Source organism: Netta rufina (genome assembly GCF_964035555.1).
Source record: "Netta rufina genome assembly, chromosome: 21".
NCBI classification, from domain to species: Eukaryota; Metazoa; Chordata; class Aves; order Anseriformes; family Anatidae; genus Netta; species Netta rufina.
Genome location: NC_140145.1, coordinates 8,298,246 through 8,326,057, shown reverse-complemented (window position 1 = coordinate 8,326,057; position 27,812 = coordinate 8,298,246). Strand labels below are relative to the sequence as shown.

Below are 27,812 nucleotides of genomic sequence, written 5' to 3'. Positions count from 1 at the left end.
CTGCGCAAGGTGCTCCGGGCGATCCCTCTCACAACATGGTGCAGGGACCGCCTCCTCTCCCCGCCTCCCTTCCACCATCGGCCATTTTGAGCCCGTCCCCGCCCCGCCCCGCTCCCGCCCGCCGCAGTCTCGCGAGGCCCCGTTTGAAACGGCGGCGGGCGGGCGGGCTCGGCGGCTCCCCTCAGGCAGGCCCGGCCCGGCCATGCCGCTGCAGCCGCGGCTCCTCCGCACGTACTCGCGGCGCGGCGGCCACCTCCGCCCGCTGCCTCAGCCCTCCCGCTGGATTTCGCCGCCTCAGGACCGCAGGCGGCTCTTCAGCTCCACCTCGACCGCCTCCAGCTCCGCTTGCTCCAGCGCCCCCTCCGCCGCTTCGGACGACCCCGATTTCTCTCCTCCCGACAAGCGCCGCCGGCAGCCGCTGGGTGAGCGCCCCGCCCAGGCTCGGTGTCTGCGGAGCCGGCGCGGCGCCGCCACACAGGAGAAGGATGGGAAGGAGAACCGGCCGCCCGCCCTCAGCTCCCCGTCGCCTTCCCCGCTGCCTCCCTGCGCCGCCCGCCGCCGCCGCTGCCGCCGCCAGGGGCCGTCCCGCGGGGCTCGGCGCCCCCTGCTCTGCAGCACCCCGCAGTGGGCGCCCCGCCGGGGCCGCCGCACGCCGCCGGCCGAGCTGAGCGGCAGGCTGGAGGAGGGGGGCTCGGGGCTGCAGGGCAGCCTGGAGCTCTTCTCGTCGCCCCGAGAGGGGCAGGACGCCTCGCTCGGCAGCGGGCCCGGCACGCCCGAGTCGTCGAGGGGAGAGGTGGAGGTGGAGGCGTCGCCACAAAGGGCCGGCAGGGTTCTGAGGGCGTCCGTGCGGGGAGCCCTGTTCCTGCAGCAAAGCACAAGCGTTCCTCCCGCTCACGGCGAGCCCCTGCACTCCACCCCCTATGGTGGTGGCAGGGCTGAAGAGCCAGGCGATGATGTAAAGAGAGGTTCAGCAGAAGGAAGCCTGAGTGCTCAGGGAGGGAAAATCAAGCTCCAGCCGACGCCGGTGGTGGTCTTGAACCGTCAGGAAGTGCCACTGTGGCTGACGAGCATGAAAGCTGACAAAAAGGCAGGTGCTCAACCTTCCTGCCAGAAGCCAGCGTCGCCTTTGGGCCCTCAAGGAATGGTGGAGTATAAAAACAAACGAACCAAGGTCGGTTCTGCAGAGGGAAGTGCCTGTAGAAGAGCTTGCATCAGTGGCTTCAGTGCCAGGCGGTGGGATAGGCAAATGAGGCTCTGTCCCCAAAGACTCAAAAACAAGAGACAGCAGCAGGCTAATAACTCTTTTTTCAGACCCCAACTAAGACCAAAAGGAAGGAAGAAGGGTGGTCAGGAAATGTCTGTAGATACAAGAGACAACGATTGTTCATTCCTCAGTAACTCCTATGCCTGGGGTAGACTTCGAGCGTCTCTGTCCTTCCATAAGAAAAAGAAAGTTACTGCAGATGAGTGTTCCTACAATAGCATCCTTTGTACCCCTTCTGTGAATTCCGAGGTTACAGGGCACCAAGCAACCCCAAATTCTAGTATGGCTCAGTACTGTGCTTTATCTGCTTCCTCCATGGTACTGCTGGTTCCCAGGAATGCCTGTTCAGGCCTGGAGGTAATGCTTACAGATGCAGAGAAGGTTTTGGGGGAATGCCAGCAGGAGAGACCTATCACTTTTGAGGAATGCATTCCTTTAGATAAGATGAAAGATTGCAAGAAAATTGGAGAAGGGGTGTTCGGAGAGGTTTTCCAGATTGACAGTAATAGAGGACCTGTGGCCTTAAAAATAATTCCCATTGAGGGGACTGAAAGAGTGAATGGTGAAGCTCAAAAAAGCTTTGGAGAGATTCTACCAGAGATAATAATTTCAAAGGAACTCAGTCTTCTGTCTGAAGAGTCTGTGAACAGGACTGTAGGGTTTGTTAGCTTGTACTCTGTGCACTGTGTTCAAGGGGCCTATCCTAAGTATCTCTTAGAAGCTTGGGACAAATATGATAAAGTAACAGGATCAGAAAATGATCGGCCAGACCTTTTTGGGAAAGAGCAACTCTTCATGGTTCTGGAGTTTGAATTTGGAGGCAGTGACTTGGAGAACATGAGAAAAAGATTGAATTCGGTGGCTTCAGCAAAAAGCATTTTGCACCAGGTGACTGCTTCCCTGGCTGTGGCAGAACAGGAACTGCACTTTGAGCACAGAGACTTACACTGGGGGAACGTGCTGGTAAAGAAAACAGATGTCAAAGAGCTTAATTATGTGTTAAATGGGACGACGTGCACAATCCCCACAAGTGGGATCCATGTCAACATCATAGATTATACCTTGTCTCGGCTGGAGAAAGATGGGTTAACTGTTTTTTGTGACCTTTCCACTGACGAAGAGCTGTTCCAAGGCACAGGAGACTACCAGTTTGATATCTACAGGCAAATGAAAGCAGAGAACTCCAACAGCTGGACTGACTATAATCCACACAGCAATGTCCTCTGGTTGCACTATTTGTCAGATAAACTTTTGAAAGATGTGGTTTACAAGAAAAAAGAATCAAATTCTGCCTTGAGAAAAATTAAGCAGCAGCTCGTTAAGTTTCGTAAAGAAGTATTGACCTTTGGGTCTGCCAGTGAAGTTTTGCATAGCAGCAGCCTCTTCCAGTGAGTAAAGGAGCACAATGCTTCCAAGAACTAAGTCACTGATGCCCCTTTCCCCTTTGTCATTTTTCTCTATGGTCTTTTTAAATGTTGGCATGATGAAGAAATGTTACAATCAGTTACCAGTATGAAAAATGTGTAAAAATGCACAAAAAAAGCCACCTGCTTTAAGATGTCTCCATATGTACTTTTTTGAGGGGTGAGGGTGAAAGGGAACAGACTTGAGATTGGAGGTGGGGGAAAAAGATCTCTTCAGGCTTATTAGTTCATGTCCTGAATTCCACTTAGATTATTAGAAGCTCTTCCCTTACTATATTTATTTCTTACAAATTAAAACAAACAAACAAAAAGATAGGCAAAGGTAAATATTGTTAGCCCAGTTAGGGATAGAAAGGGAGAGAATACCTACCTTTTGACTTAGTTTTTAAAATGAACTTTTGCTCAGTTTGCCCCAACATGTACTTGGAATAATGCTATAAAATTTCCTGAAGTTTCTGTAGTGTAGTTTTTAAAAAAATCCTAATCTGCAATAATACAACCTTTTTTCCTCTGTAAGGGCCAGTGAAGAGGTATTGTGTTATGGGGAAAAACAAAAACAAAAACAAAAAACACAAACAAGAAGTACCTGTGTTCCTGATGCATTTTTCAGAGTTGCTATGTTCTGACCTTGTACAATGACAGGAACCCAAATCTGTAACTTGATGGTAGCATTAAAGCGATTTTCTCCATTTATCTACGGAAGAAAATGCACAAGGTAAGTGTTCCTTAGTCCTGATTGCAGACAGATGAGATGAACTAAATTTGAAGCTATACTTACATTAAATTTAAATTCTTTGTTTTCAAGTAGTCCTTGGCGAACGTTCATGTACATTAAAGACACTGGCCTGCAGAGGAAGATAAATTAAAACTAAGTGAACGTTGAATTTAATTATTATTGAACATCAGTACATCCAGTGACCCACATGCATTAAGGAATAAGGAGGTAGCATGATCAAATTTGTTAAACAGGAATGTTAGTTTCACAGTCTGTATATGGGCATATATGCAGTCTATCAATTAGATGCATCTTTGAAGCAATCTTGAAGGTATTTTTAAATCAGTTAAATAGTTAAGGGTTTATATTTGACCCTAGTTATCTCCCTGCCTATGATGTTTTGTTGTTCCATCTTCCAGACTCTTTACTTTTGCTGTCTTATACCACAGAAAGCAACTTGACAATCTGCAGCGCTTGAAACTATTAAGATGGAAATTGTGCTGGAATCCTACCAGGCATCCTCTCAACCCTTTTTCCTCTAATTGACTAAAGTAATATAATGTAATTGAATATTCTTAAAACTTACTTGGTAAGAACTGCAGTGAACGCATATCTGACATCAAGGACATGTTTTTCAGTCAGAATGGTGGTATTTTCATTTATGCTTTAAAAGAAAAAAAAAAAATAATTTGATGAAACAGCTTTATTATCTGCCTGCCTTGGTTTTCTATTTCTATGGTTGCCAGATTGTGGATATTTGCTATACAAGAGGGATGGAAACACGGAATGGCAGTAACTTATGAAAGAAGGGGTGCCATCCTGCTCTCCTGTGGGTTAACATACTGCAGTAATGTTGGAGTAGCCCTTCATTACTATGGATTTTGGAAGCTGCCATTGCCTTGGAATATTTCTCTACATATTCCCATTTGTGAATATGTAATAATGCCTTAATTAATCAAAATTTAAAAGCTTCTCACGCTTCAAAAAATTTGGACATTAAACTCATGTATAAACCTTTGCCTTAAAGTGTACTTGCAGTGAAGTTGCCAGAGATGAGTCCTCATTTCCTTTTTAAAAATGCTTTTTAATAAAGTGCTGTGTGCTAATCAGTCCCATTCAAGTTAATTAGAGGAATGTGACAAGAAAGGAATAGTAACTTCCCTGTATTAGAAAGCCCTGATCGAGAAAAATAACTTGAATACATCCTCATCCTGACTATTTGGAATAATAGTTCTACTTGGAACAGAGCTGGATTATGTTACTCATCTGTTTTCTCTGATAACAAAGGAGGATGTCAGAACCAAGTTTTCCAGTTTAGGAAACACAAGGTTTTAAATATATACTATACTTAAATTAGGAACTTAAGGGATATTCTATCTTTTACTGAAATAATGAAGTAAGAGCAAAGCTAAAATAATAAAGGAAAGATTTTTTATATGGGTCCAAATGCTTTAGAAGATTGAAAAGGACAAGTACAATTTTGTGAAACTAGTGACAGATAAATAGTATGGATACTGAATAGGAATTACAGAATTTCTTTTACAGTGTATTTTGTGTTGAAAATAGCAATACTCACTTGGTGATATTAACAGTGATAGCAGACTTATTTGGGAATACACTTTCATCTAATTGCCAAATCACGGAGAACTTTGCCTATTTTGAGGAAAGAGAAAGATATAACAAAATATTGATTACCCTGTAAATACAGTCTTTAACTCACCAGGATACTGTTAAAACGTGATGGATAATGTATTTTCTGCTCAGCATTCCTTTCTGGAAGAGTTAAAGTGCAGGAATTTGGAAACTATCACTTGTGCATTTGGGTGATAAGCTGAATTTGAAAGAAGAGATGCTATGGCCTAACTGTAAAGGTGGGGGATGCCAGCACAGCTACTCAAAGTACCATTTAGAGGAAGGGAAAAATGAAAATTATCATCTCCACTTACTGTTGTCTTCTTGAATACTGGATGCCCAATTCTGCAGTTCAAGGATAACTCCACAGAAGTGAATGGTATTGGCAGGCCACAGTGAACAGCAGGAGAGGATGGCTGCCAACAGAACAAGGATGCTCTTCAATAGCAATAAAAATAAACTGGGAAATTCAATTCTGTCTGCTCCCATAAAATGAATTAGGTGCAAGTAGCCCAATAAAAGCTTGGGAGTCTTAGATAAATCTAGTAATTCAGGCTGTATTTCTGACGACTAAAATACTGTCCCTCCCCCAACCTTGCTTCAAGATTTACTTAGGTAGTAAATGAATGGGTGGCAGAGTTGTGTTTTCTTTCAGCACTGTTTTCTTTCTGCAACTAGCTGAACAATTGTTTTGTGATCTTACCTCAGCTGTCACCTTCTTAAAATGGAGATTTTTAGGATAGTACAAGACCATAGTTGTCATGTATGAGTCATCTCCACTGTTATTTAGTAAAAAATTCATGGACACTTCTTTAGTGTAGCCCACCACTAATTCGTTTCTAGAAGCAAAGAGAAAAGTATTAGGCTTCATGTAAAAGAAGTTACATGTAATTTCATAAAGTTTGTTTTTAAATAAGAGACCTATTTTGGTTCTGGTAATAACTCCCTTGAAGTACTTTCACACACAGGATAATGCAACAGCTCAATTAATTATTCATTATTGTTCAGGGTGTGTAGGAAAATGCTTTCTTCTTAATATTGAAAGCAGTTATCTCCAAACTTTAGGTAACATTTTTTCGTTTCTCTTTTACATCAACAGCTTTTAAACATTGTTCCAGATGATTAATTTTCCAGTGAATCTCTAGGGTGACTTTTTACAATGAAGTAAACAAAATGCCTTATGCACAAAGATGGCCTTTAAATATGAATGCTAAATAAAAAAATCCAAGTAATACAACTACTTTGACTCACTGAATCTGACTTGTCAAAGTTAAATGAGCAGTACAGATGGTCTTGTTGCAGTCCTTCTTGTAAGGCAACTGAAAGCAAACACAGATCAAGTTAAAATTTAACAGTCCTGATTTTTCCAAGGTAGCAGGTTTAACACATCTTTACGTATACACATACATACAGGGGTCCTTCTCTGAAAATCAAAATTCCCATGACCTCAGTTAAGGAGAAGTTGGACAAAAAGGACCCTCTAGTGATGTAGTAAGTAGTGAAGTTTGTAATTTAACTCCCAGGAAAAGTTCTGATTTCATTAGGACATAAAGTCTTCAGCGGGGGTAAGGTCTTGTTAAACAATTGCCAGTTGTTTACACCTGGATTGCCACAGGACAATAATGTTAATTTTCAGGGACAATGTGTTTTTCTTGAATAAACATTTTCATATGATACATGTATGCCATTTTATAGGCTCACTATTTTGTAGCGATGAGGTTACTTCCTTTAGCAATAGTTTTATTCAACAATAAAAATCTGTCTGTGGCTGATGTTTCTGCAGAAGTTCAGTGAAAATTAATAGTTAGCTTTGGGGTGCACAAGTAATACGCCAAACTGACCAACAATCAAGAATCTCATGAATTATTCTTAGGATATAAATGTATCATCATAATGTCTAAGTCTATGGCAACTATGGTAATTAGTGTTCATTATCACTCAGTGCTAAGTGTGATACTAACTTTTCTGTCCTACACTTTATTGCCTGCTAATTAAATATTGAACTGTGGTTTAAGACACCTATTAAGCAGCCAAAGATGCCTCTTTACAGAGCTTTGTGATTGGGATTTTAGACTAACTGTGAAAAAGGGCCAGATTAATGTGTACTGAACTGCAAGTGAGGAAACAGGATCTCAAACTTAGAGGTTCAGTTTACTGGGAGTTTGCAGCCTTCCAACTATTGCTTTGAAACGAGTAAATCTAAACAAATTATATACGTATAGCTAATTTTCATTATTTTTAAAATCCATTCACTCAAAAATTTTGTAGGTATTACTACTAAATACACCGTTCAAATGATGAAAAGTATTTCACAAAACATAAAACCAATCTGCCTGCTTCACAGGTAGCATCTAATCTCATCTTAAACAGAGACCCAGGAGGAATGTGGTCAAAAGTGAAAGGTTGGATCCTAGAGAGGAGATTCTCTTAATAGGGTAATAGTATCTGTTTGGGGGAAACCCGGGCCTAAAGTCTACCTGGAATACAATAATGATAACTAGAAAAGCTAGCAGAGGGGAGAAGGCAACATACATAGGCTAAGAAAAACATGATTATTATTATTTTTTTTAATAGTAAAGACTGCATTCTGGAAAGAGAAGAGCTCTTCAGTATTTTATTACCTGAAAATGCATTTCTGATGGCTGATATTTATCAAGCACAGGAACAGCAAACTCCGTACTATCGTTTTTCTCACAGAGCTCATATTTAACTCTCAGATAAACATTGGAAAAACAGTCGAAGTCACATGGCTACAAGAAAGGAAGAACATGAAACTGATAAAATATCTGGATATTAAAATGCAAAACAGTCTTCACACATTACATCTGTTTCAGCTTCTGTCATGTGGCAAGTTTAGGGACCTTCTGACTCAGATGTTGCCTTTGGGCCACTGATTTTAATAGCCATCAGTGGACCATAAATTTGTCAAATGTTTTTTGAGGGATTTTACACATTTGGCTCTCATGACATCATCTGGGTAATGCATTCACTGATTCAGTTATACATTGTAAATAATGGTTTCCTTTATGTTTGTTTTAATCCTTTAGAGCTTCATGACTCTCTGACAACTCTTGCATTATAAATAGTTCACACAAACCCAACAGGATGACAGTTTGATTTATAGGAATACAAATCAAGATGGTACACATCCCCCTCAGCTATAAAACATGCTTAGCAAGTCTAACACCCAGAAAACCACCCAATTATAGTAATTTTGCATTTCAAGGGAGATTAATCATCATGCAGATTCCGTTAAAAATCCTCTCTCCTCTTAACCCTTCTTTCTGTAGTGAGTCTGACCAACATCACCTACCAGCGTGAAAAGCTGCAGCTCAGAGCATGTGTGCTCTCTGACTAAGAGCTTTCCACTTGTTGTGGTGTTCTGATCCTTAAACTGTAATCTCTTCTTTGCCATTTTCACGTCTAAGTCCACCGTGTAGAGAATATGTAACTGTGAAAACACTGGAAACACAGACAGGAATTTCTTGTGTGCTCAGAACAAAGCAATTGCAAAGCGTCAGTGAATGAAGGGGAACAGAGTTCGGATCTGTAGCTCCAGCATTCACAGAGGATGAAAAAAACATAGTGATATATTTCCAACATCTTCCCACAAGCCAAGCAAAATGGAAAAGCTTTTCCAATGACCCCTACATTGCCTGCTCATGCACCCTACAAAGGATCTGAAAGTTTAGGCTGAGATAGAATATGCAAGATTTTCAAAATTCTTTTTCAGATGTACCAGAAATTGTCCACAATGCCAAGTTTCTAATACGGTGTAGGACCATAGATTTTAGTCTGATCACAATTCCCATTTATTACCTTGTTGAGACACTGGTAAAGCTGAGGTTATATTGAAACACAGTTTTGCTGTAACAATGCTGCTGTTCTGGAAAATTACTATTCTCTCAGGGTTGAATCTCATGCTGGTGAGAAAGTGAACAACTGGTCTCGAGCTAGTCAGTGGAGAGCAAATAAGAAACAAAATTAAATTTTTGAAACATTCAGGAAAAAATATTTTAAGAAATCCTGGCAGCAAGCTTAACAAGTGCTCAGCTTTTCCATGATATTTCACCTGGACCAAGCTAGCCTATTTACAGAAGTTCCAGTTTCTGCTGGGAACACTGAGAATGTACAAAATCCCATGAGCCTGAAGGAACAGACAGCCAAAATACACCAATATAGCTAGAGTTTCAGAATTAAACTCACTGTTTATGTTTCCATTAGATGAACTCATTATCTAGTGGTAAAAATTCTCTCTTTATCTACAATTTGTTTCCAAATACAAAATGCAAGAACAAAATCAAATCTGCTCATCATGTTTTAGCCCTTGCAAACTCCTCAAGTCATTCAGCTACCAGACATCTGACTGAAAATAAGGCAAGGTTTGTCAAGAAGATTTTTTGTCTAAATGACTAAAACCATCAGTGCTGAATTATAGACGTTAACCAATTAACATACATCTTAATGTTCATTATCTCATACTTGCTCGAAGCCTTAGGCATTCAAAGGCAAAAGCTTTTGCAACTTGAGCTAACAACTTTACATTTTATATGATTTCTTCTAGCACTGGGAAAGATTTTTTAATGTCTGTCCAATGCCAAATTAAAAATAGAATCATTACACAGTGCTTGGAACACAGATTCTAAATTTGTCTTTGAAACATTTCCCCAACACACTAAAATGTAGCACTCATTACCTACCGGAGCACAACCACATTCTCCAGTGATCCTACTGTAATATCATGGAGACCATCATTAGTGAAATCAAAACCACCATCAATGGATTGTCCAAAATACTGGAGTCCTGCTGATATTTCAGAGGCTTTTACTCTCTAATAGGAGAGACACAACAGCAAATATAAGTCAGGATCTCCCTCCTGTCCTTTGAAAAATACACTTCTTTTCATAAGGCTGTTGTGAGGTTGATTTTGTAACACTCCTGACACACAAAATATTGGCTATTAACTTATAATAGATGGGCAGGCTTAAAAAATAATACATTTTTCTATAGGCAGCACATGAATCCAGCTCCCTTGCCTAAGCAGACAAGCGAATAACTGCAATTAAGGAGCAGGTCTGCTGCAGAAGCCTGTGGACTCATATAAACCATCCAACACCTGCAAATTTCTCACTCATCAACAGAAATGTGATGTGAAAGTCCTTCCTCCCAGCCTCTTGCTACAAAAACACAAGCTTTTCCCTCCCATAGTGGACTGGAGGCAAGTCCCAACAAGACACATACTTGAGAATAAGAGCTCCTGATCTTGTCCTTTTCACCATTAAAGATGTAAATGCTGCCAAAAGAGGAACTGTTTGAAAGATGACCTTCAAGGGGGGCACCAACTGCAATATCCTCATATCCGTCCCCGTTGATGTCTCCAATGCTGGCCATGGTAAACCCAAACCTTGCAAACTGAGTGGTCACCTGCACATTTAAATGTCCTTCCAAGGTGAATGAACCAGTCTGAAATACACCCGAGAAAGAAATCCCTTTAGACAACTGTAACTTTAGTAACTCTTACATAAGGGGGAAAAAAAAAAAAAAAAAAAAAAAGGCCTCACTACACATTGGTAGTACTTAAAATGTGAACAATAAAGCCCTAAACAATAAGAGATTCAAGATAACAGCTAATTTTCAGACCAAAAGCTTGATCCAACTCCATGCAAATTCTCCCACAGAAGCAGTGTCCCTGGACAGCCCTATGCAAGCAGACACACTTAAGGTACTATCTGTTTTTAAATCATGAGCAGATTGAGTTGATCCCCTGCTCGTTTCAAGCACTACGTTACAGAAATAAGCCACAAGAGGGTGCAAGTTGTTTGAATTCGAATGGATGCCCAGACCGTTTTCTGCTTCCAACAATTTGGTACGTGCCCTGAGCAAATTTTAGCAGTGCACCACCGAGAGCTTATCCTGGTCTGCATGTTCAGTTCTCACTCAAACTGATGCAATTAACATATATCCTGGATATATGCATCTGGTATACTGGATCCAGTAGCTGGGCCCACAAAAAGTTTTGTTTTCTTCAGTCCTGGGAAGTAAAGTTTTAGCAGCCACCAATGTATACATTTAGTGCAAACATTGAAAAAAAAAACCACAAAAACATTGTTTGGCAGAGCAAAGTATACACCAAAAAATGCCTAGGTACAGGCAAAAGACACAATTTTATCACACTGTGATATCTGTGTACCTCAGGCACAGAATGGTTTTATTTCTATTTTTTTTCTCTTTCATATTCTAATGACTAAGACAGGACTGCTGGCTTCATCCTGCAGTCCTCTACCATACAGGGAGAGCACTCTCAGTGAGAGCACAAAGGAGGAATGTTTTATTTGTCACTACTTAGGCATGGTTGGAAAATCCCCAACATGGAGTGTTTACGCTACCAGTGTTTTTACCTCTGTCTCCAGGCGATAGACGTAAACCCTTCCTTCTTCCCCTTGGATGTGATAAAATGGAGCTCCAACAAGGAGAAGATCTGTCTCCCCATCACGGTTCACATCAAGCGGGCAGAGCTCAGAGCCAAAATAAGATCCGACCTGGGCTCCAGAAAAAGACAAGCAGCTCTTTCACTGGAATTCTCTATATATAGCTTTGTAGAATTAGCGTCCTTTGCAACAGTAAGGCAATTTTTAGAACAAAACATCACATATCTACTTATATGTGGATCACTTCACTATTATTTATTACATTACTGCCATCCTCGGGGACAGATCCTGTAACCAGCATAACAGTACCAAAACCATTATTCAACAATGTGACAGAATAAAAAGTAAAATAACACAGTTGATGACGTCTTTCCCCATGAGCCATGAGAACAGAACATAAATATAGTACACCCCACTTAGCTAAATGTCTTCCCACTCTTTTTCCAAATTTCATGATTTCTTCTGGTGTTCCCAAAGTATTATGGAGTGAACTAAGACTGTATAATCCACATCTAGCTAAATCAGATGCTTGGCAGTTCTCTGATTCCTACTTGTAAGACCTCTAACCAATGAAAATATGGTGAGGTAAGTGTGCCAGTACCCTCCAGCAGCCTGCTGCGAGCAGTTCAACTTTGATAATTTCCCCCAGCTGAGCAACTTGTCCCAGAAACTTAGACTTCAACAAATCTCATCTAAAAAAATGAGGCTGCCTGACCATAGTGGGTTTAACAGTGATAATAAGGCTAATGGATTTATTCAAACATTTATAATGGCTTTACTCTTGCTTCAAAGGGTGTAAATTTGTCTGGAGAAAATGAGGCTGTTGCTTGAGCAATCTAGATGTATGCAGCACCCCTGACCCCTACTGACTTGCTTCCCCCTGCGTGAGTGAAGCACCGTACCTGTTCTCCTTGCAGGGTTTGTTTCAAGTGGCCATCCTGAAACACCAATACCTTCCCTGTCATGCTGTGCCGTGGAGCTCCAGCCACATACAAGGGTCCATATGCTGTGCGCACCACTGCCACGCTGTATCCTGGTGCATTCACACAAGGAGCAAAAAGATCATACATGTCAGTACCGTACTCTATACCTGAAGGAAGAAGCCCACAGAGCTTGGACTGAGGTAATCGACTAAACTGCTGCTCTGAAAAACCTGCTTGAACTCTTGAGGACTTTTCTTAGCATTTGTCGCAGTTCCTGAATGCTTATCCAATACACAAACCTTTTTTTTTTTTTTTTTAATTATTATCTCTGCAAGCTAGCAGGCTTAGAATCCTTCATAGAAGTGAGGGAAACATTATATTCCATATAAAATGCAAAAATAGATCTGTTATGGGGCTTTTGTAACAGGAAGGTAATGAGAGAAGGATTATCCTGACACAACCAGTCCACAGCACCTCATATGACCTGGAAGAACTGCAAGACCAAGGCTACAGTCAGGAGATACAGGGATCATAAGGCTACAAAGCACTGGGGTGAATAAGCAAGGCCTTATTTGTCACTACGCCAAGAACATTATTGATTCACAAACTGTTTCTTCTCCAGACACTCACAGCAAGTCATTTATACTTATCAGCTCACAAAAATGCCCTTCACTGTGTTCTTATGCTGTGAAACCAAATGGATGCGTTAACAGAATAGCACCACAATGCATCATAAGAGCAAATAGGCTGTACAAGGAGACAGTGTTTGCATTAGAATCTCTGTTCCTGTTATGGAAAATATTAAAAATTCAGCTAGAGCTGTAGATGGTCTCCACGTAAATGCTGTCAGTGCCAGCACACGCTGCAATACATATAAACAAACAGAACTGCAGTCAGGTTGTCACTGATCTCAAGAGAGGGGTAAGTTGCTTACCTAGGTAACTATACTTTGCTTTTTTGGCTTCTTCTTTTGATTCATTCAAGAAAACAGCTTTCTTGGCTGCCAGATCATACAGCAGAATTCCACCAGACCAGTCAAAGGCACCAACAGCACCAAACATTAAGACTCGCTGCAGAAATAACATAGTGCAAATTAAAATGGAGGAAGAGAGGGCAATTGCCAGTGCTGGTGACCTCTATCAGTCTGCAAAGCTCCTTAGTAGGTTGCAATGTTTTCTGGATTACAACTCTGCACTGTTTCCTGGACCATGTAGCATGGGCAGTTTTACTGGCTCCTAGTATTGAAGGTGCAAGGTGACTGCCCAACACCAGAGAAGCAGCTGCACATCTCCCAGTTCTCTACACGTCATTGTTTGCAAAATCTGATCACTGTTATCCCTACAGCCAATGCAACTAAATGTTCATTAGCTACCTCAGCTTCCACTGTCTTCCCCTCCTGACAAGGACAGAGATCATGCTTTTCTTGGATGGACCAGTGTTTTAAGCCAGAGGATTCTGAAAGAGCAGAATTATTTTATTTGCAACATGATGGAGTCCCTGATCTTGTACTCTGGAGACACAAATGCCAACTAAATCAAAGCTGTCAACTGAAGTTAGCTCTTTCATGCATTGGAATAAAAAGGATCCAGTAGTTATAACAGGGGTCATGTGAGACAGATCCCATCCTAAAATAAAATTCACAACTGACATTTAAAAAGTGATATTTTTTACTTAATTGACACATTCAAAGCAAGCAATGGCTTGCAAATGAGATTTGACTGCATAGTTCTCAAACTTCTTTATCAGCATCATTTCTTGCGTAAGACCTTCTGAATCCTTCCAAGTATCAAAACGGCAGCACAACATGCAACTATTTAGCAGGGTTAAATGCAGAACACTTGCCTTATCCAAAATCTGCACACTGAAACCAGATTGTGCAAGTTCATATTCCAGAGCATCACCCTGAGTACCTGACAATGCAAAAGAAACAGGGTGAGCCACTTTTTCCTTATACCTCAGAAGTTATCAACGAAATAGAAAAACTTCTGTTTACCTTCTATCCCAATAATACTCTGCTGTAGGGTCGAAAGCAGCCCATCTAATGCTGAATAATTGGTCACCTGAAATACATTAGTGTCATCTGGACCAGATGCAATCAGCCGCAACTCATTCAGGGCCTTTGGTTTTTTGAAGGCATCCCCCACCTGCAGAAGAGATGCAAATTAATCAGAAGCAGCAACCTTTAGAGTGCTCTTATTCTCCCATGTACTTAAGGATGGAATCACTTGAGTTGGTGTTAAAAATTTCAGCTTCAACCACCCTACATAAACCCAGAAATAGTAATTGATTTGGAAGCCAGTGAATTAGACAATTTGAATGTCTCCTGGAACCAGACCTTTACAAAACATTTACAGAACATCTTCATGTAACTGGCTGGTGCAGTATTTGGTGTATATAACTTTGTTGTACCCAACAACGAAGTTTGGAAATCAGTAAGTCACATGGAATCATAAAATCAAACATCTTCCTCTGTAAGAGAAAGGATGAGAAGAGGTAGCTGAATGACATTACTAGAAGGCAAGGGTAATAAATAGTGTGAGAAGAAACCTACCAGAGACTTGAACTGAGAAACCCTCACGCCTGACATACTTTTTGATCACATTTGTTTTTCTTTATCATTTATCAGTTCATATAATAGCTTTATCTTTCAATTGTTTATTTTATGCATGCTTGTTCCCTTATTTACTGGAGGTGCACATGGTTCAGTTCTCCTTTTATCCCCCTGCCTGGTGCCACCCAGAAATGGAAGTAAGATATGATCCAAGTAGGTTCCCAACTCACCCCAATAGCATAGCGCTCAATTCCTGCCATTTTGGGTGAATTTATCACTGTTGTCAAGTTCATTTCATCCAGAAGTATTTCCCCATCTGTAAGCACGATCATGATCTTGGCTGCATCCTTTCGGGATCCGTGACTTTCAATGAAGATAGAATCCCTGGTAAAACATAAAAAAAAAAAAAAAAAAAAAAATTTGCAGCTAACAGTCATAGCAAGGAGACAAGAAATTTTCTTTCACATTCATTTATCTTAAAATGGCCAAGAGCTGTCTCTTTCTATAACTTCCTGAGTCCCCTCATACCAGCAATTTCACACTGACAGATGACTTTTACAACCTTCTAAAACATGGCACAGAAACTGCTGCCTGCCATTCAACCTCTTCCAAATAAACAGGACTGCTTTCAGGACCTGAATATTCATGGAAGTCCCTCTCCCTTACTCGTGAAATGCCCCAGAAATCACCTTCATCATTTCTTGAGCTCCTTTTTTTCTGTTACTTACAGGGCATGTTGCATGGCAGATGCTGTTTTTGTCACATTGCACACCTGCACAATATCAAGTACTTTCTGGAGGGTGGCATTTGGATTCCAGTTTTCTCGCAGGTCAAACTCAGTTCTGATTTCAAAGCCATACTGCACCACTGCAAAATCACACTGGAAGAAAGCAGCAGGTAAGCATCTGCTTGTGACAACTGTTGATTCAGAGAATGAGAGCTCTCTGCAACAACTAGCCCAGAAATCCCAAAAGAAAATATTGTCCAGACTGTGTAGAAAGAACATATTCCTAATGAGCAAGTGGCTCTTAAATATGTGTAATGCAGAAACAAGGATTGTTGTAAATATTTTATAGGTGAGGAAAATTAAAACACTGTCAGCACAGACAGAAAAAAATTGTTTTGGGAAACACAAATTTGTTTTTAAGTACTTGCATTTTCCTGTTATGTTTTTGGCACATGTGCAGGTTTCAGAGAGGATTATGTAATATTAGTGCATTGTTTCTTCATTTTCCAGGATGATCTGATTATTGTTGCTTTTGTACTTGTGGGTATAGATGTTATGATATGGGAACAGAGACAGGAAACAAGAAAGTCACGACCGTCACCTTGTACGAAAGGAGAGATGGTGCTCACTGGGCTCCAAGCATGACAGCATAGCAGGGCTAGGGATTTCTATGCAAACAAACCACAGACTTTTCTCTCTACAGTGTTGTTAGGATCAAGACTGAGGACCTACTGCTATGTAAGCAAAATGACATCAAGAACACATGCAAGCTACAGAAGTGCCTTCCCATCCTAATGGAAATAAACCTGCACGGTCCCAAATTCTGGCGAAGAGGCAGGTTAAATGAAGCACAGCACACTTTGTACTTTTAGCCTGCTGAAGAGAGTAGGGAGTACCTCAAAGCACTTCTCATACAGTGTTTTCATCATCTTGTGGATGAATGCTTTTGCTCTTTCAAAATCCTCTGGCTCAATGCTCCCTGATCCATCCAAAATAAAAGCAATCTCTGTCCCAGAGCCTGCCAGGATATGGAAAATAAAGGAGTAAGGAGAAGGCTCCCTGGAGCTCAGTAATGTTGGTCAGGACCAAGTTCTTTATCCAGTGTTATCAATCAACACACAAATAATCTCACTCCAACAGCAACTGAATGGCACCAAGACTGCCCACTGTCATTTCAGCGTGAGCCACAGCTCAGCTCTGGAAGCTTACAGCACAGCAACCCCCCAGATTTCATCAGTTCATGACAGTCCACAGCATGATTCTGTTGAAAGATACTTCACCACGTACGCAAGCTATTTTCCTCCTCCTCCTCTTTGTCGCTCTCCATCCAGGAAGGAAGCGTGCTGCCACCATTGTCATTAATGTTTCTGCGTCCTGGTGTCTCAGTTGGCATACTTTCATCTGAAACAGAAAAAAAAAATTGAATATAGGTGACAGGGAACAGGGAGAGAAAACAAAGAGTGAACTGAAACCTTGCATTATTGCCCATGCAGTGTTCCTGCACCTTGCTGCCTGGCAGCTGAACTCTTCCTCATCCCTGCAGGATATAGAGGATCATATTGCTTTCAGGTTCAAGAGTATGGGTGCTATGGAAAAAGCTGTGAGTTTTGAAGGCTGTGGACATCAGGTCTTCATCTTAAAAAAACAGCTACAGTTTAACAGAAATAAATTGCTCCCAGTACACCCAGAAGTGTAAGTATCATAACAGAAACACTGAAAGGAAGATGAATGTGTACATTTTAAAGCACCTATTGCAATCTATCTGTCTTTCCATACTAATGTTTTGGCTGCAGGTCACAGATACAGAATGTGATCTCTTGTCCTCCTGGTTGGCTGGCTAAGGAGGACTGTTATGAATGTAACAGAAATATTTTTTATTTGTTTTACTGTTGCTGGGCAGGTGACTGCAAGAACAGGCTAAGACCTGGATGGATGTATTTACGTTCCCTAAGCAATGAAGCCACCCACCATCACAGATCCACTCTATAAGTTACAGTGAAGAGAGATGTGTGAGGAGTGGAATTTCTTCTACCTGACTCAATCAGAGCGTCTCTCTGCAACTCTGAAAGGAAACCGTCAAAATCTTCATATGCAGACAACATGAGCCAGTCACTTCTAGCCTTCTGCAGATCTTCTGGGACCCACTGGTTGCTAACGAACTCTCCAATCTAGGGAGAAAAGCCAACAGCCATGGTGACTGCACGTTTCATACACACACAGAAAATTGCCTTAATTAAAAACTTGACAGCCTGAATGGGAGGGAGTTTTCTGAAAGCTTGGTAAAGCAGCCCTGATCCTAGATTGCACAGAAAAACCTTATTTGCAAAGAAAAGGCTAAGAAAAGCTTTAGAGCCATAAGAATTATACAAGTCAGACACTTCTATTTCTACAACTTATTCCTTGACACCCTCCAAACCAAGCTCTCTGGAATCAAGAAGACAGAGGCCTGGGAGAGTCAAGGGAGCCACGAGAGCATCTCAGATTGGACATCCTGCAGTTCTAATGCAACACTTTTTCTTCCATCCACTGCTAAAGCATAGAAGTAGACACATGGGGTGGATGGAAACATCTCTATCCAACACATGAGCTTACAAGCAAAAAAATGTGGCTTTGACGTTTCTTCCTACTCACCTTAGGAGCATAGAGTTTGACCTTAGCCATTTTGAGGGAGTTCATCACATTTCTCAGCTGATGGACTTCTACAAACACTTGTCCAGATACCATGACAATGATTATCTTGTCAGTCTGTCTGGAGTCATGGCTTTCATTAAAGACTTCATCCCTGTAGAAAAACAAGCCTAGAGGTATTTTATGGGACAAGCTATGTCTTCAGAGCCAGGAATCTATGCTGCTGGCAGGGTGCTGATGTTCACTGAACTCTCAGCACACACAAGTCTGGACAATACAGACATGCAAAGCACATGCTCACATTATGCTTCCAGGGATGCTGGCTATCCACAACTGATAGCTCTGCCTTCACAAGCAACACACGGGGCATTTTTACAATGAAGTTCAGTGTTGTCAGAGTCATGCTGTTGGGATGAAAATGGAGTCAAGGAGGAAAGCAAGACTCCCAGGGAGACCCAGCAGATGAGTGAAAAATATGGGAAAGGCCTCAGATCTACAAGCACATGCTGAAAGCAAGACCCAGGTGACTGCATTTTCATGCTGACGCTCCTATGTCAGCCAGGAAGGACTTTACACTTTGCCTCTTGGCAATTTCTCCTTGTGAAAGCCAGAGTTTGACCTGAGAGACCCCCAGACAGATAGATTCACAGGCCTCTGTTGGCAGAGTCTGTCACTAAGAGAAGCATTGGAAAAGTGATAGCTGTGAGGGTGTGAGAAGAATAGAGAGGAGGTGCAGGAGGCTGTATTGATGTACACGAAATGCAACAAATCACTTGAGTGTCCCAGGGGCGTCCCGAGACACGTGAACTTACAATACATGCTGCAGTGAGGCTGCAATGTCAGTCTGTGAACTCTGTTGCTTCATATTTCGGACCTTGAAGAGAGCAGTTAATCTGTTGCAGCTTTCTTGCAGGCTCAGTTCAGTTCGGGTCTGTGCTCCATACTGCACCACAGCAAACCTGACCTGGAGAAAGAAGATGGCAAAGCCATCTTGGTCAGACAAGGATCTCTAAGTATCTCAGAGCGTCAAGTTCAGTCCCAAACTTTACTGCACAAACACGGAAGGCCTACATTGCAAATAGTAGGCAGATCAACTATCTTTATCTCTCTGTCACACATTTGTATTCTGGTGTTCCCTTTTGGATCAGCTCCAGGAACTGACTTAATTTTCTTTGGCTTAAAATGATTTTTCTGTCTGAACTTGCTGTATTTATTTTATCTGTCTGGCCAGATCTTTTGCGACCTCATGGCTCAGCCTCACTTTGTCCCCAAATATCAGGCTTTATTTAAATCATTCAAAGTAATGGTTTATAAGCCTCACACATTTGTACGTCTACTGCTTCAAGGTGCCCTGAGAGATGTGCCTGGTAAAACATGCTACTGGCGTGAAAACTCACTCCTAGATCTTCCACTCCCATCTTCAGCTACTCCTCATCCTTGGATCACTAACATTTAACTCTTGCATTACAATATGTAGATTTATTACCAGCATCCCTACGAGTAGTTCAAACAGCAGTATGAGAACTGGGGGACTCTTTCCATTCTTCATTAGAGCTCTGGTCATCCTGCCTACCAGAAAACAAGACTGAGCAGTTTCACACACCTTTGAGCATTTCTGCCACGTTGACTTCATCATATTGATGACTGAGTTCTTGGTGTTTTGAAAATCATCTGACTTGGCGTTCTCTGATCCACCCAGAATGACAGCAATCTCTGTTCCCAGTTCTGTCAATGCAGTTAAATATAAAAGAACATTTGAAAAGGCACCAAAACATCCTAACATTTAGCAAGAGTTCAAGAACATTGACATAAACAACAAATCAGAAACAAACAAACAAATATTTGACCACTTCCAGCCATTCTGAAAGTAGGTCTAGCTGATGATGTGATCTACACGGTAGTAACAAGTTTTATTTTTAAAAAATCTCAGTTAATGATGATGGTAATAGTGATTGAAGTTTACCATAACCTTCAAAACCTCAACCTTTTCCCTCCCCAGCTCTCTCCTGTCACACAAATACAAGCTGCTTTCAAGGAAGTAATGTTTGTTCATGTCCAGTACTTACCTTTGCACATGTGGTTGCTCCATGCACCGCCAAAGTGCTCACCACAAGTAATGCTGACATTGTTTGTGCTCACAGAGCTGCTGGTGGCAGTAAACTTGTCTTTGCTGTTTCTGCTTTGAATGCCGTTTAATTTGGTCTCAACTTAAAAATAAAGAAAGCAAGAATAAAAAAGACAGTCTACATTTAAAAAATACTCTTCTAATTAACATAACTTAAAATCAGCATCTGTTTCCTAGTGAAGATGAAATGAGACCTTATAGGTGTCTAATGTAATCTTCTCAGATTCTTTGCAATGACTGCAAGTAGCAGAGCAAGGCCATACAACCAGCGCTCTGCTCCCTTGATTAAATGCCACAATAGCTCAGGCAAGTTGGAAAGAACAACCTTGACTGATCAAGCATTTTTAAAAATCCCAGTGGATGTCTGTCATATCCATTTGCTAAGAATATAAATGCTTTTCTAAATCCAGGCTTAAGAGCTGGATCTTTTGTATGCACGGGAGACCACAACAGAAAATCCCTGGTGCTTTGTGCTAGTCTTCAGGGCTGAACCCTGTAACCCTGCTGAAGTCAGTATAATACATCATAAAATTCAACTCTTAAGTCTCTCCCAGCGGACCATAGACCTTCCTGCTTAGGAACTCAGAAGGGCCCCGCTGTTAGGTCACAGCCTCATGCTGCTATTTCTGGCCCTCTGCAAAGGCACTGTGCTGGCTCTGCTCCCGTACCCATCCTGGTGAGGTTGAGGAAAGCTGTGCTGCGCAAGTCGGCGGTGAGCAGAGTACAGACTCCGTTCATGTCCTCTGTAGTGGTGAAGGCCCGGCGATGCTTCTTCTGCAGGCAAGTCTGTGGGGTGGCAGGGAAGGCTAATGAATAACGAGCAGAGCCATAGACAGAGGACGACTGAAGATGCCATCTGGTGAAGGTTCAGTATCCCCTGCACAGCACTAAAGGCACCCTAGCAAGAGTAAAAAAGCAAGCGGTGACTCCCTTCCCTGCTGTGATCCCTGCTGCATCAGCTTAGCCAGGACCTGAGCTCCCACAAAGTGTGAGTCTGGGGTACCCCCAGGCTGAAGGTGGCAGCCTCCAAGTCAGTGGCTCTCAAGCCTTCTCTGCCAGTCGTCCCTTCTCTTCTGAGTGGGGCTGGCTGCAGGGAAGTACGAGGTGCACTGCGATCCCCAGATGATGAAAATGAAAAGGACCCTTCTGAGTTTTCTCTCTTGGCTGGCAAGGCACCAGCTGGCTTTCCAACCAATCAGTGTCCAGCCAAGAGCTTTCGGTCTTTGTCCTTCTTTTATGTCTGCTCATTTGTATTTCCCTGCAAACATACACAGTGTTTTGGAAAAATCCAGTCATTCCCAGCCATGGATGTTTTCAGTCCCTTACCAGGATCCAGTCGGAATTCCTTTCAATAGCTATGCCACCATCCTGGACGTTTTTGGAGCCTTTAATTTTTCCTGAAATTGAATGAACGATTGAATGAACAAGGGAGGGAAGGAGGGGAGAACAGTGTGGGTGAAAAAATATTGAAATGGATATGGTACTTATCAGCCTTGGGCAGATAGAATAAGAGTCAGTGTTATCAGCAGCTACAGCAATAATTAATATGTTGGAAACAAAAAACTTTGCCTCTACTTCAACAAAGATTAGGTGAAGACATAGCTGTGGCAGAAGAGGTCTTGCAGCCTCCAAAGACATCACTCCCAACCTCTGGGACAATGGGTTTGCATTTCTCTCCATGAAGTGCTGAGCTAAGGGACCTAGCAATGTGCTCGGTACTCTCTGAAACACCTTCCTTCCACACATCCTCATGCCCATGTCAAATCAAGTGTTGGGAAGTAGGACTGTACCTTGCAAAGGTATCTCCTGGCACTGGATCCTGTCCTGCAGAACAGTGCACTTTCTCAGCCTGCCCAACCCATTGTCTACTGAGGAAGTAACCAAAATCCTGTGGAACAAGAGAAAAAGTGGAAAAGAGGGAAGGTGGCACAATCAGGAAGAGTCCTTTGATACTGAAGAGTGCTAAAAAAAATCTGTGGGTTAGGGTGCCACACCGTATCCTGACAACATGTCTCTCAATTAATTGGACACCGGTGTGGTTTTGAGCTGAACAAGCTACTAAGAAAACATTTATTTTCTCCTATAAATCTTCAACCTTCACATTTGTTCCCCTAAAGCCTCTGAACTGGTAGTGCTCCAAGCTGGTTGCACACCCAGCCATCACTAGAAGACACCAGTAGCAAATTGCATCTTTGGAAATCGGAACATACAATATCCACACCACCTAGTTTGTTCAGTTTCTCTTTCAGATCCTTGAGGAAGGGAAGAATGAGGTTCTCCCTCACCACACTGCTGTCCCAAAGGGGTTCTGTCTGGGCTGTTGGCAGGGAAAGTTTCCACCACGCAGCCAGCAGCTCTTCTGCAGCAGTCTCTGGTCACAGCAGACAGGAGTTTTGCCACTGACTGAACTGGGTTAAAGAAGGGGTTTTACTCTCATCCCCCACTTCTCTGTCACTGCAAGTAGGACTTGATTTGAACAACGAATTCAGGAAAGCTATCCCAGACCAAGGAAGAAGTCTGGAAGTGACTTGCCCATAAAATACTGGAGATAAAAGGAGGCTAGAATGCAGTAAGGAAGTCCAAACCCCATCCTAGGAAATGGCAGCACTGTCATATGAAATGGAGACTGCTCTGTGAGTCAGCCGCTTTGTGCTGACAGGATAGGAAAGGTTTCTTTACTCCAGAGCTATCTGCTGCACAGCCTTACTACTTTGCTAAGCGTAATATAGGTTATCTCTATAGCAACCACTTGTGGTTGGCTTCTATTCACCAGCCTAGCTATCCTTTTCTGTTCCCCTACAAACCCAACAGTCAAAATATAGCAGTTTCTAGCTCTTTATGGTCTTCAGACCAAGCTCACAACATAACTTTTGGCAGCTGGTGGGTAGACACGACTGCTGCAGCCCTAAAAACCACATGATATACCAGGGAGCTCTGCAAAAAACCAGTTGCTTGCTTCTGCCATCTAGTTAAAAGAGCAGACGGCCTTTTTTGCACAGTGCTATGACTTAGCAGAGGGTGAGGGGAGAAGCATCATGAAGGCTAACAAGCTGACAATGGACACGTAATGATTAAACATTAATATCAGCCCCTAAGAACCAAAGAACAATTCTGGGTCCCAGGCAGAGGAACCTGTATTAACAGTTGTAGAAAATGAGAAGCTACATGAGCTCAGACCACGATCATTCACAAAGACCTGGGAAGCCTGGATATGTTTTTCTTTCTTCTGTTGCTTACATGGTTTTGTTCCCATCTGAGTGCTGAAGAACCTTGGGCCACAACGGAGAGTCTGTGTGTGGTGTGATCCACTTCTTGCCAGTGTCAACATTAAAGCTCCTCAAGGACTTGATCACTGAAAACAAAAATAAATGAGCACAGATGGTGACCTGCAGAGTCCTCATTACCAGCACAGGCTCTTGAGCCAGCCGTCCCTGAACCCTACCCACCATGATGGCACAGAGACAGCTGGTGGGAAGGAGAGTTACCAAGCCATGGAGATTTCATTCATTTAGATTAACAAATAATTTTCTTGCCCAACCTAACGGAAGATAAAGAAATGCAAGTCCTGTTTTGGCATCCATGGTCGACCTTTATAACAGAACAAAACATTCCTTGTAACTGACCTGGCACCCTAAAGGCTAAAGGTAATCTTTTATTTTTATTTTTATTTTTTTTAATGAACTTACTTTCTTTGTGCAAGGCAACTCACAAAAACAGGGTTGATATTGGTGTTTTAACTGTCAGATTCTGTGGCAAGACAACCTTTGTTGCTGTTCACATCTCAGCTCTTGATTTCTTGCACAGGCTGGGAGCATGGTGCTATGACAAACACTGTGAGTTCCAGCACTGAGCTGTGCTGTATGACCAAATCCCTATCAACGATGTGACAGCTTCGAAAACCTCATACTAACCTCAGATGAGTGTGGCCACAAACTCCATGCCTGACTGAAACTAGTAAAGAACAAAATGTGAATTTTATCCATCTAGAATCTCTGCTGATTCTAACTTCACTCAGAGCTGAATATGAGGTTATTCAATTAATTCCATATCATTTCCCAGGCTGGCTACGAATGCACCGGTGGAAGAAGTAAAACACCACAGTCAGGGCAAAGACATGCAACATGCCCTGACTGCGGTGAATTTTCAGTCTGCTTCTGCTTCCCGAAACGTCCCATACTTAGGGACATGACATGCATCCCTTTCAGAGTGTAGGCAAACCATCCTGAACTACCTCCTTACTTTGCTTATCTCCTTTCACCAACTAAAAGGCCTAAATTAACTCAGACATGCTTCTAGGCATCTGTATACGCTTTCACTGTAGTAGTCTAAAAATTCCATACATTTACAAAGGCTTCCAGTAAAACTCCTTCAAAGCAAAACAGAAACAGAGCTCCAGATATGCTGGAATGAGTTCAGCTGTCTTTGAAGTAAGGGGCAACTCTCAAGCAGACAACAAAAAAAATAAATAAATGATTGCCACAGATGATCTCACTCGTGAATATTCCTGTGCTCACATGGTATTTGGCCTGGGAACAGGACTCTTCAAGTCTGCACCTAGTTGTGCTCCTGTCATGCTGCAAAGCCACATTATTTAAACTTTGTGCTCCTGACTCCCTGTTCGCAGGGATTTCCAACACAAATGACTCAGCTTTTAGCCATTCAGGTGTTTGAATTAAGCGAAGTGTACTGTACTTAACCTGAGGGGAAAAATTGCGTGTAATAAATTAACCAACTATACCAGCAAATTATTTGTAGTTTACATGCTTATACCCTTGGCACAGATCTTTTAGATAAGTTCCAGGAACCTAACCGAGACCACCAAGACAGACAACTGCACTTTGCTGCACTGCCACTTTGAACAGCAAAACCCACAAATGCTAAAAAGCTTGCTAAAGGAGAGTGATAGAAAAGAACAACTGGAGCACACAAAGAGAGAAGCCTCCACCAGTTACTCCCCCTTACTTTTGCATAACCCAAATAAAGACAGATCAAAATTTGAAAAAAAAAATATTAGTAAGTTCTCTGGGCACCTCTCTTAATAACTTACAAGTTTAACGAAGCTGGGAGCTACCTAAGCTCCTTACGACAAGCACAAGAACAGAAGTACTAGCAGAAATAAAACATCATCATCTAACATGTAGAAGTCAAATGCAAATAAGGAAAATAGTAGAGCATCAACCCTGATATTAACTCTATACTCACAGTAAAACAAGTTACAGAGAACTTTGACTGACATCTCATTAAACAAATAAAATTAATAGCATTTTTTTCCCAAACACATTGGAATTACAAAGCTTGCCAGAAAGTCTGTGATGCTGATGAGGGTGTGAAATGAATACTTAAACAATATTCTTTCTGTACAGATGGAGTAGATCTATACAGTATTGGATCTTTTGCAAAAGAAACCAGACAAACAAGAATTCTGTCATACAGAATCAATCTAGCATTTATTGGTGCTGTTGCTGGAAGCGAGGCCAGTAACATGCCAAGTGCAGTTGTCAATTGCTGGAGTAGCACCAGAAGGGTGTCACCCATTCTGGGACAAGAAGCTAGAGACGACTTCATGACAGAATTGTCCCCCCAGAGCTACAGGACAGAACACTGTGGATACTGACTCTGGCTCGGGAAATATTCCTAATTCATACCTATACCTTACTTTATGCATTCTTATTCTCACACAAAGGTTCTGAATTTTCTTGTAAAAAAAGTCCTATTCTAGAGCACTTATTAAGGAGATCAGTAAGCCAAAAACTCATGGGAAGTCCCTCTGATAGCACACACTGCTTAACCCACAGTGCACCCACCTACTTCATGATGAGCAAACAGCCAAAGAAATAAAAAAATTATAGAAGGCTAAAGATTACTTCTTGTTTTGAATTTGGGTGGAATTTCACCCTGCAGCCACTTTTCTCCCACTAAGGATGAGCACTATAAAACTATAAATGCAGAGATAAGACTCACTCATTAGGAAGAGCAGGTACAAGAACAACCTCATCGTTCCCAGCTTTAAGATGAAGTGAGGAGGAGGAGTGGAGGTACCAGGCAAAAGCAGCTCTCTTCCTCTGATGATTCTCCAGGTCTACACGTCTCATCGTGCTCGCTGAGACAAAGTGACTCTACTGTAGATTGCCTAACCGAGGTTTCAAGGCGTACACTAGTGACATTTTAATAAAACTGCAGATGCAAATAGCTACAGAAAGGCAAACTTATGTTACTGCATGGTAATTTTTAGCATTTCTATTTGTCTCTATCAGCAACCTTAGTATACCTAGCATGATAAGATACATCTGGAAAAGCCTCTAGGGCTTTTGCACTGTCCACCTTCTCCTTTGGTGCTTGCCACGTGGACATGCCACATAAAATAGAAATTTGCAGACAGATCCACTTGAGTGAGCTCACAGCAGCAATTTAAGAAAGATATCAGCTCTCAGATGCCCCTCATCATAGTAATTTTTTAATGCAGAGGTTTGAGTTCCCCCCATCACACACACACACACATAGCACTGGTGTTCCCTTTTTATTTAATATATTATTATTAACAGAAATATTGACACCTTGTGGCAGGATGCCCAGGGTATGTTAAGGGATCCTGCACATTTCTACTCCCTGTACCAACAATTCTTTGGCTTCTATTAATCCCTCATCTCTCTGTATTGTTGCCCCTAGTTTGGAGCAGACTAGCCCAAAATTAATCCCAGATAGTTCATGGTATCAGGGTACTGCACAGCAAGCAGTATTTGTATGCAGGGGGTTGTTATTGCAAGTGCAATGGTGAATGCTATTAACTGGTGAAGTAATAAATAGTAAATACACATTAGTGAATTAGAAATAGTAAATGTTAAGCAATCAGAAGAGTTAACTGCAGAGAAAATCCTTTGCAAAGGTTGGACCAGGGAAGAGAAGAAAGCCATTCCAGAGATATGATGCTCTTTGCTCAGAAAGTGTAAATTCTCCAAATATTCTTAGAAAATAGTGCAATATGTACTTTTTCTAGCTACCTCCAACTCCCTTCCTTTAAGGAATCACTGTGTTTAACACACATGCAACAACCACCAGAGCCTCGCAGTCCAGAAGGGCCAGTAGTATTCCATATTCCACATACCTAAACTGAAAAAGATTACACCAAAACAAGCAAAGAAAACACTCCTTGCACTTCGATTTTAATAACAGTTAGGTGCCAGCCATGAGGCAGCCACAGTCACACCTTTCTGATGCTTTGCTGCTGAAGCAGCCAGGAGGTGGCAAAAGTGAATAGTTTTCTTTAAAATGTTTTTTTTTTTTTTTTTTTTTTCTAATTTATTTATTTATTTTTTTTTAGTCCCAGAGCAACAAATGATATTTTTTTAAGTAGAGCAAAGAACAAAACTGATTACTAATAACAAGAACAGCCCAGCT

At 41.8% G+C, this 27,812-nt stretch overlaps 2 protein-coding genes across 2 annotated transcripts; one reads left to right on the top strand and one right to left on the bottom strand.

Annotated features, from left to right (window-relative positions):
• Nucleotides 1-202: 202 nt before the first annotated feature.
• On the top strand, nucleotides 203-2,656 carry HASPIN (histone H3 associated protein kinase; the record flags this gene model as incomplete). Its single annotated transcript, XM_084299953.1, has 1 exon — nucleotides 203-2,656. The coding sequence occupies one exon, from the start codon at nucleotides 203-205 to the stop codon at nucleotides 2,654-2,656; it is 2,454 nt and encodes an 817-aa protein (XP_084156079.1).
• Nucleotides 2,657-2,965: 309 nt separating this feature from the next.
• ITGAE (integrin subunit alpha E) lies at nucleotides 2,966-26,768 on the bottom strand (the record flags this gene model as incomplete). Its single annotated transcript, XM_084299952.1, has 32 exons — nucleotides 2,966-2,971; nucleotides 3,275-3,382; nucleotides 3,467-3,533; nucleotides 3,990-4,067; nucleotides 4,980-5,056; nucleotides 5,739-5,874; nucleotides 6,287-6,354; nucleotides 7,657-7,785; nucleotides 8,349-8,497; nucleotides 8,855-8,988; nucleotides 9,736-9,866; nucleotides 10,277-10,498; nucleotides 11,434-11,574; nucleotides 12,366-12,496; nucleotides 13,321-13,452; nucleotides 14,225-14,296; nucleotides 14,380-14,530; nucleotides 15,168-15,321; nucleotides 15,666-15,817; nucleotides 16,561-16,682; nucleotides 16,952-17,065; nucleotides 17,697-17,832; nucleotides 18,296-18,446; nucleotides 19,105-19,256; nucleotides 19,896-20,017; nucleotides 20,359-20,499; nucleotides 21,086-21,203; nucleotides 21,744-21,814; nucleotides 22,208-22,305; nucleotides 23,655-23,769; nucleotides 26,379-26,496; nucleotides 26,703-26,768. The coding sequence occupies 32 exons, from the start codon at nucleotides 26,766-26,768 to the stop codon at nucleotides 2,966-2,968; spliced, it is 3,762 nt and encodes a 1,253-aa protein (XP_084156078.1).
• Nucleotides 26,769-27,812: the final 1,044 nt, after the last annotated feature.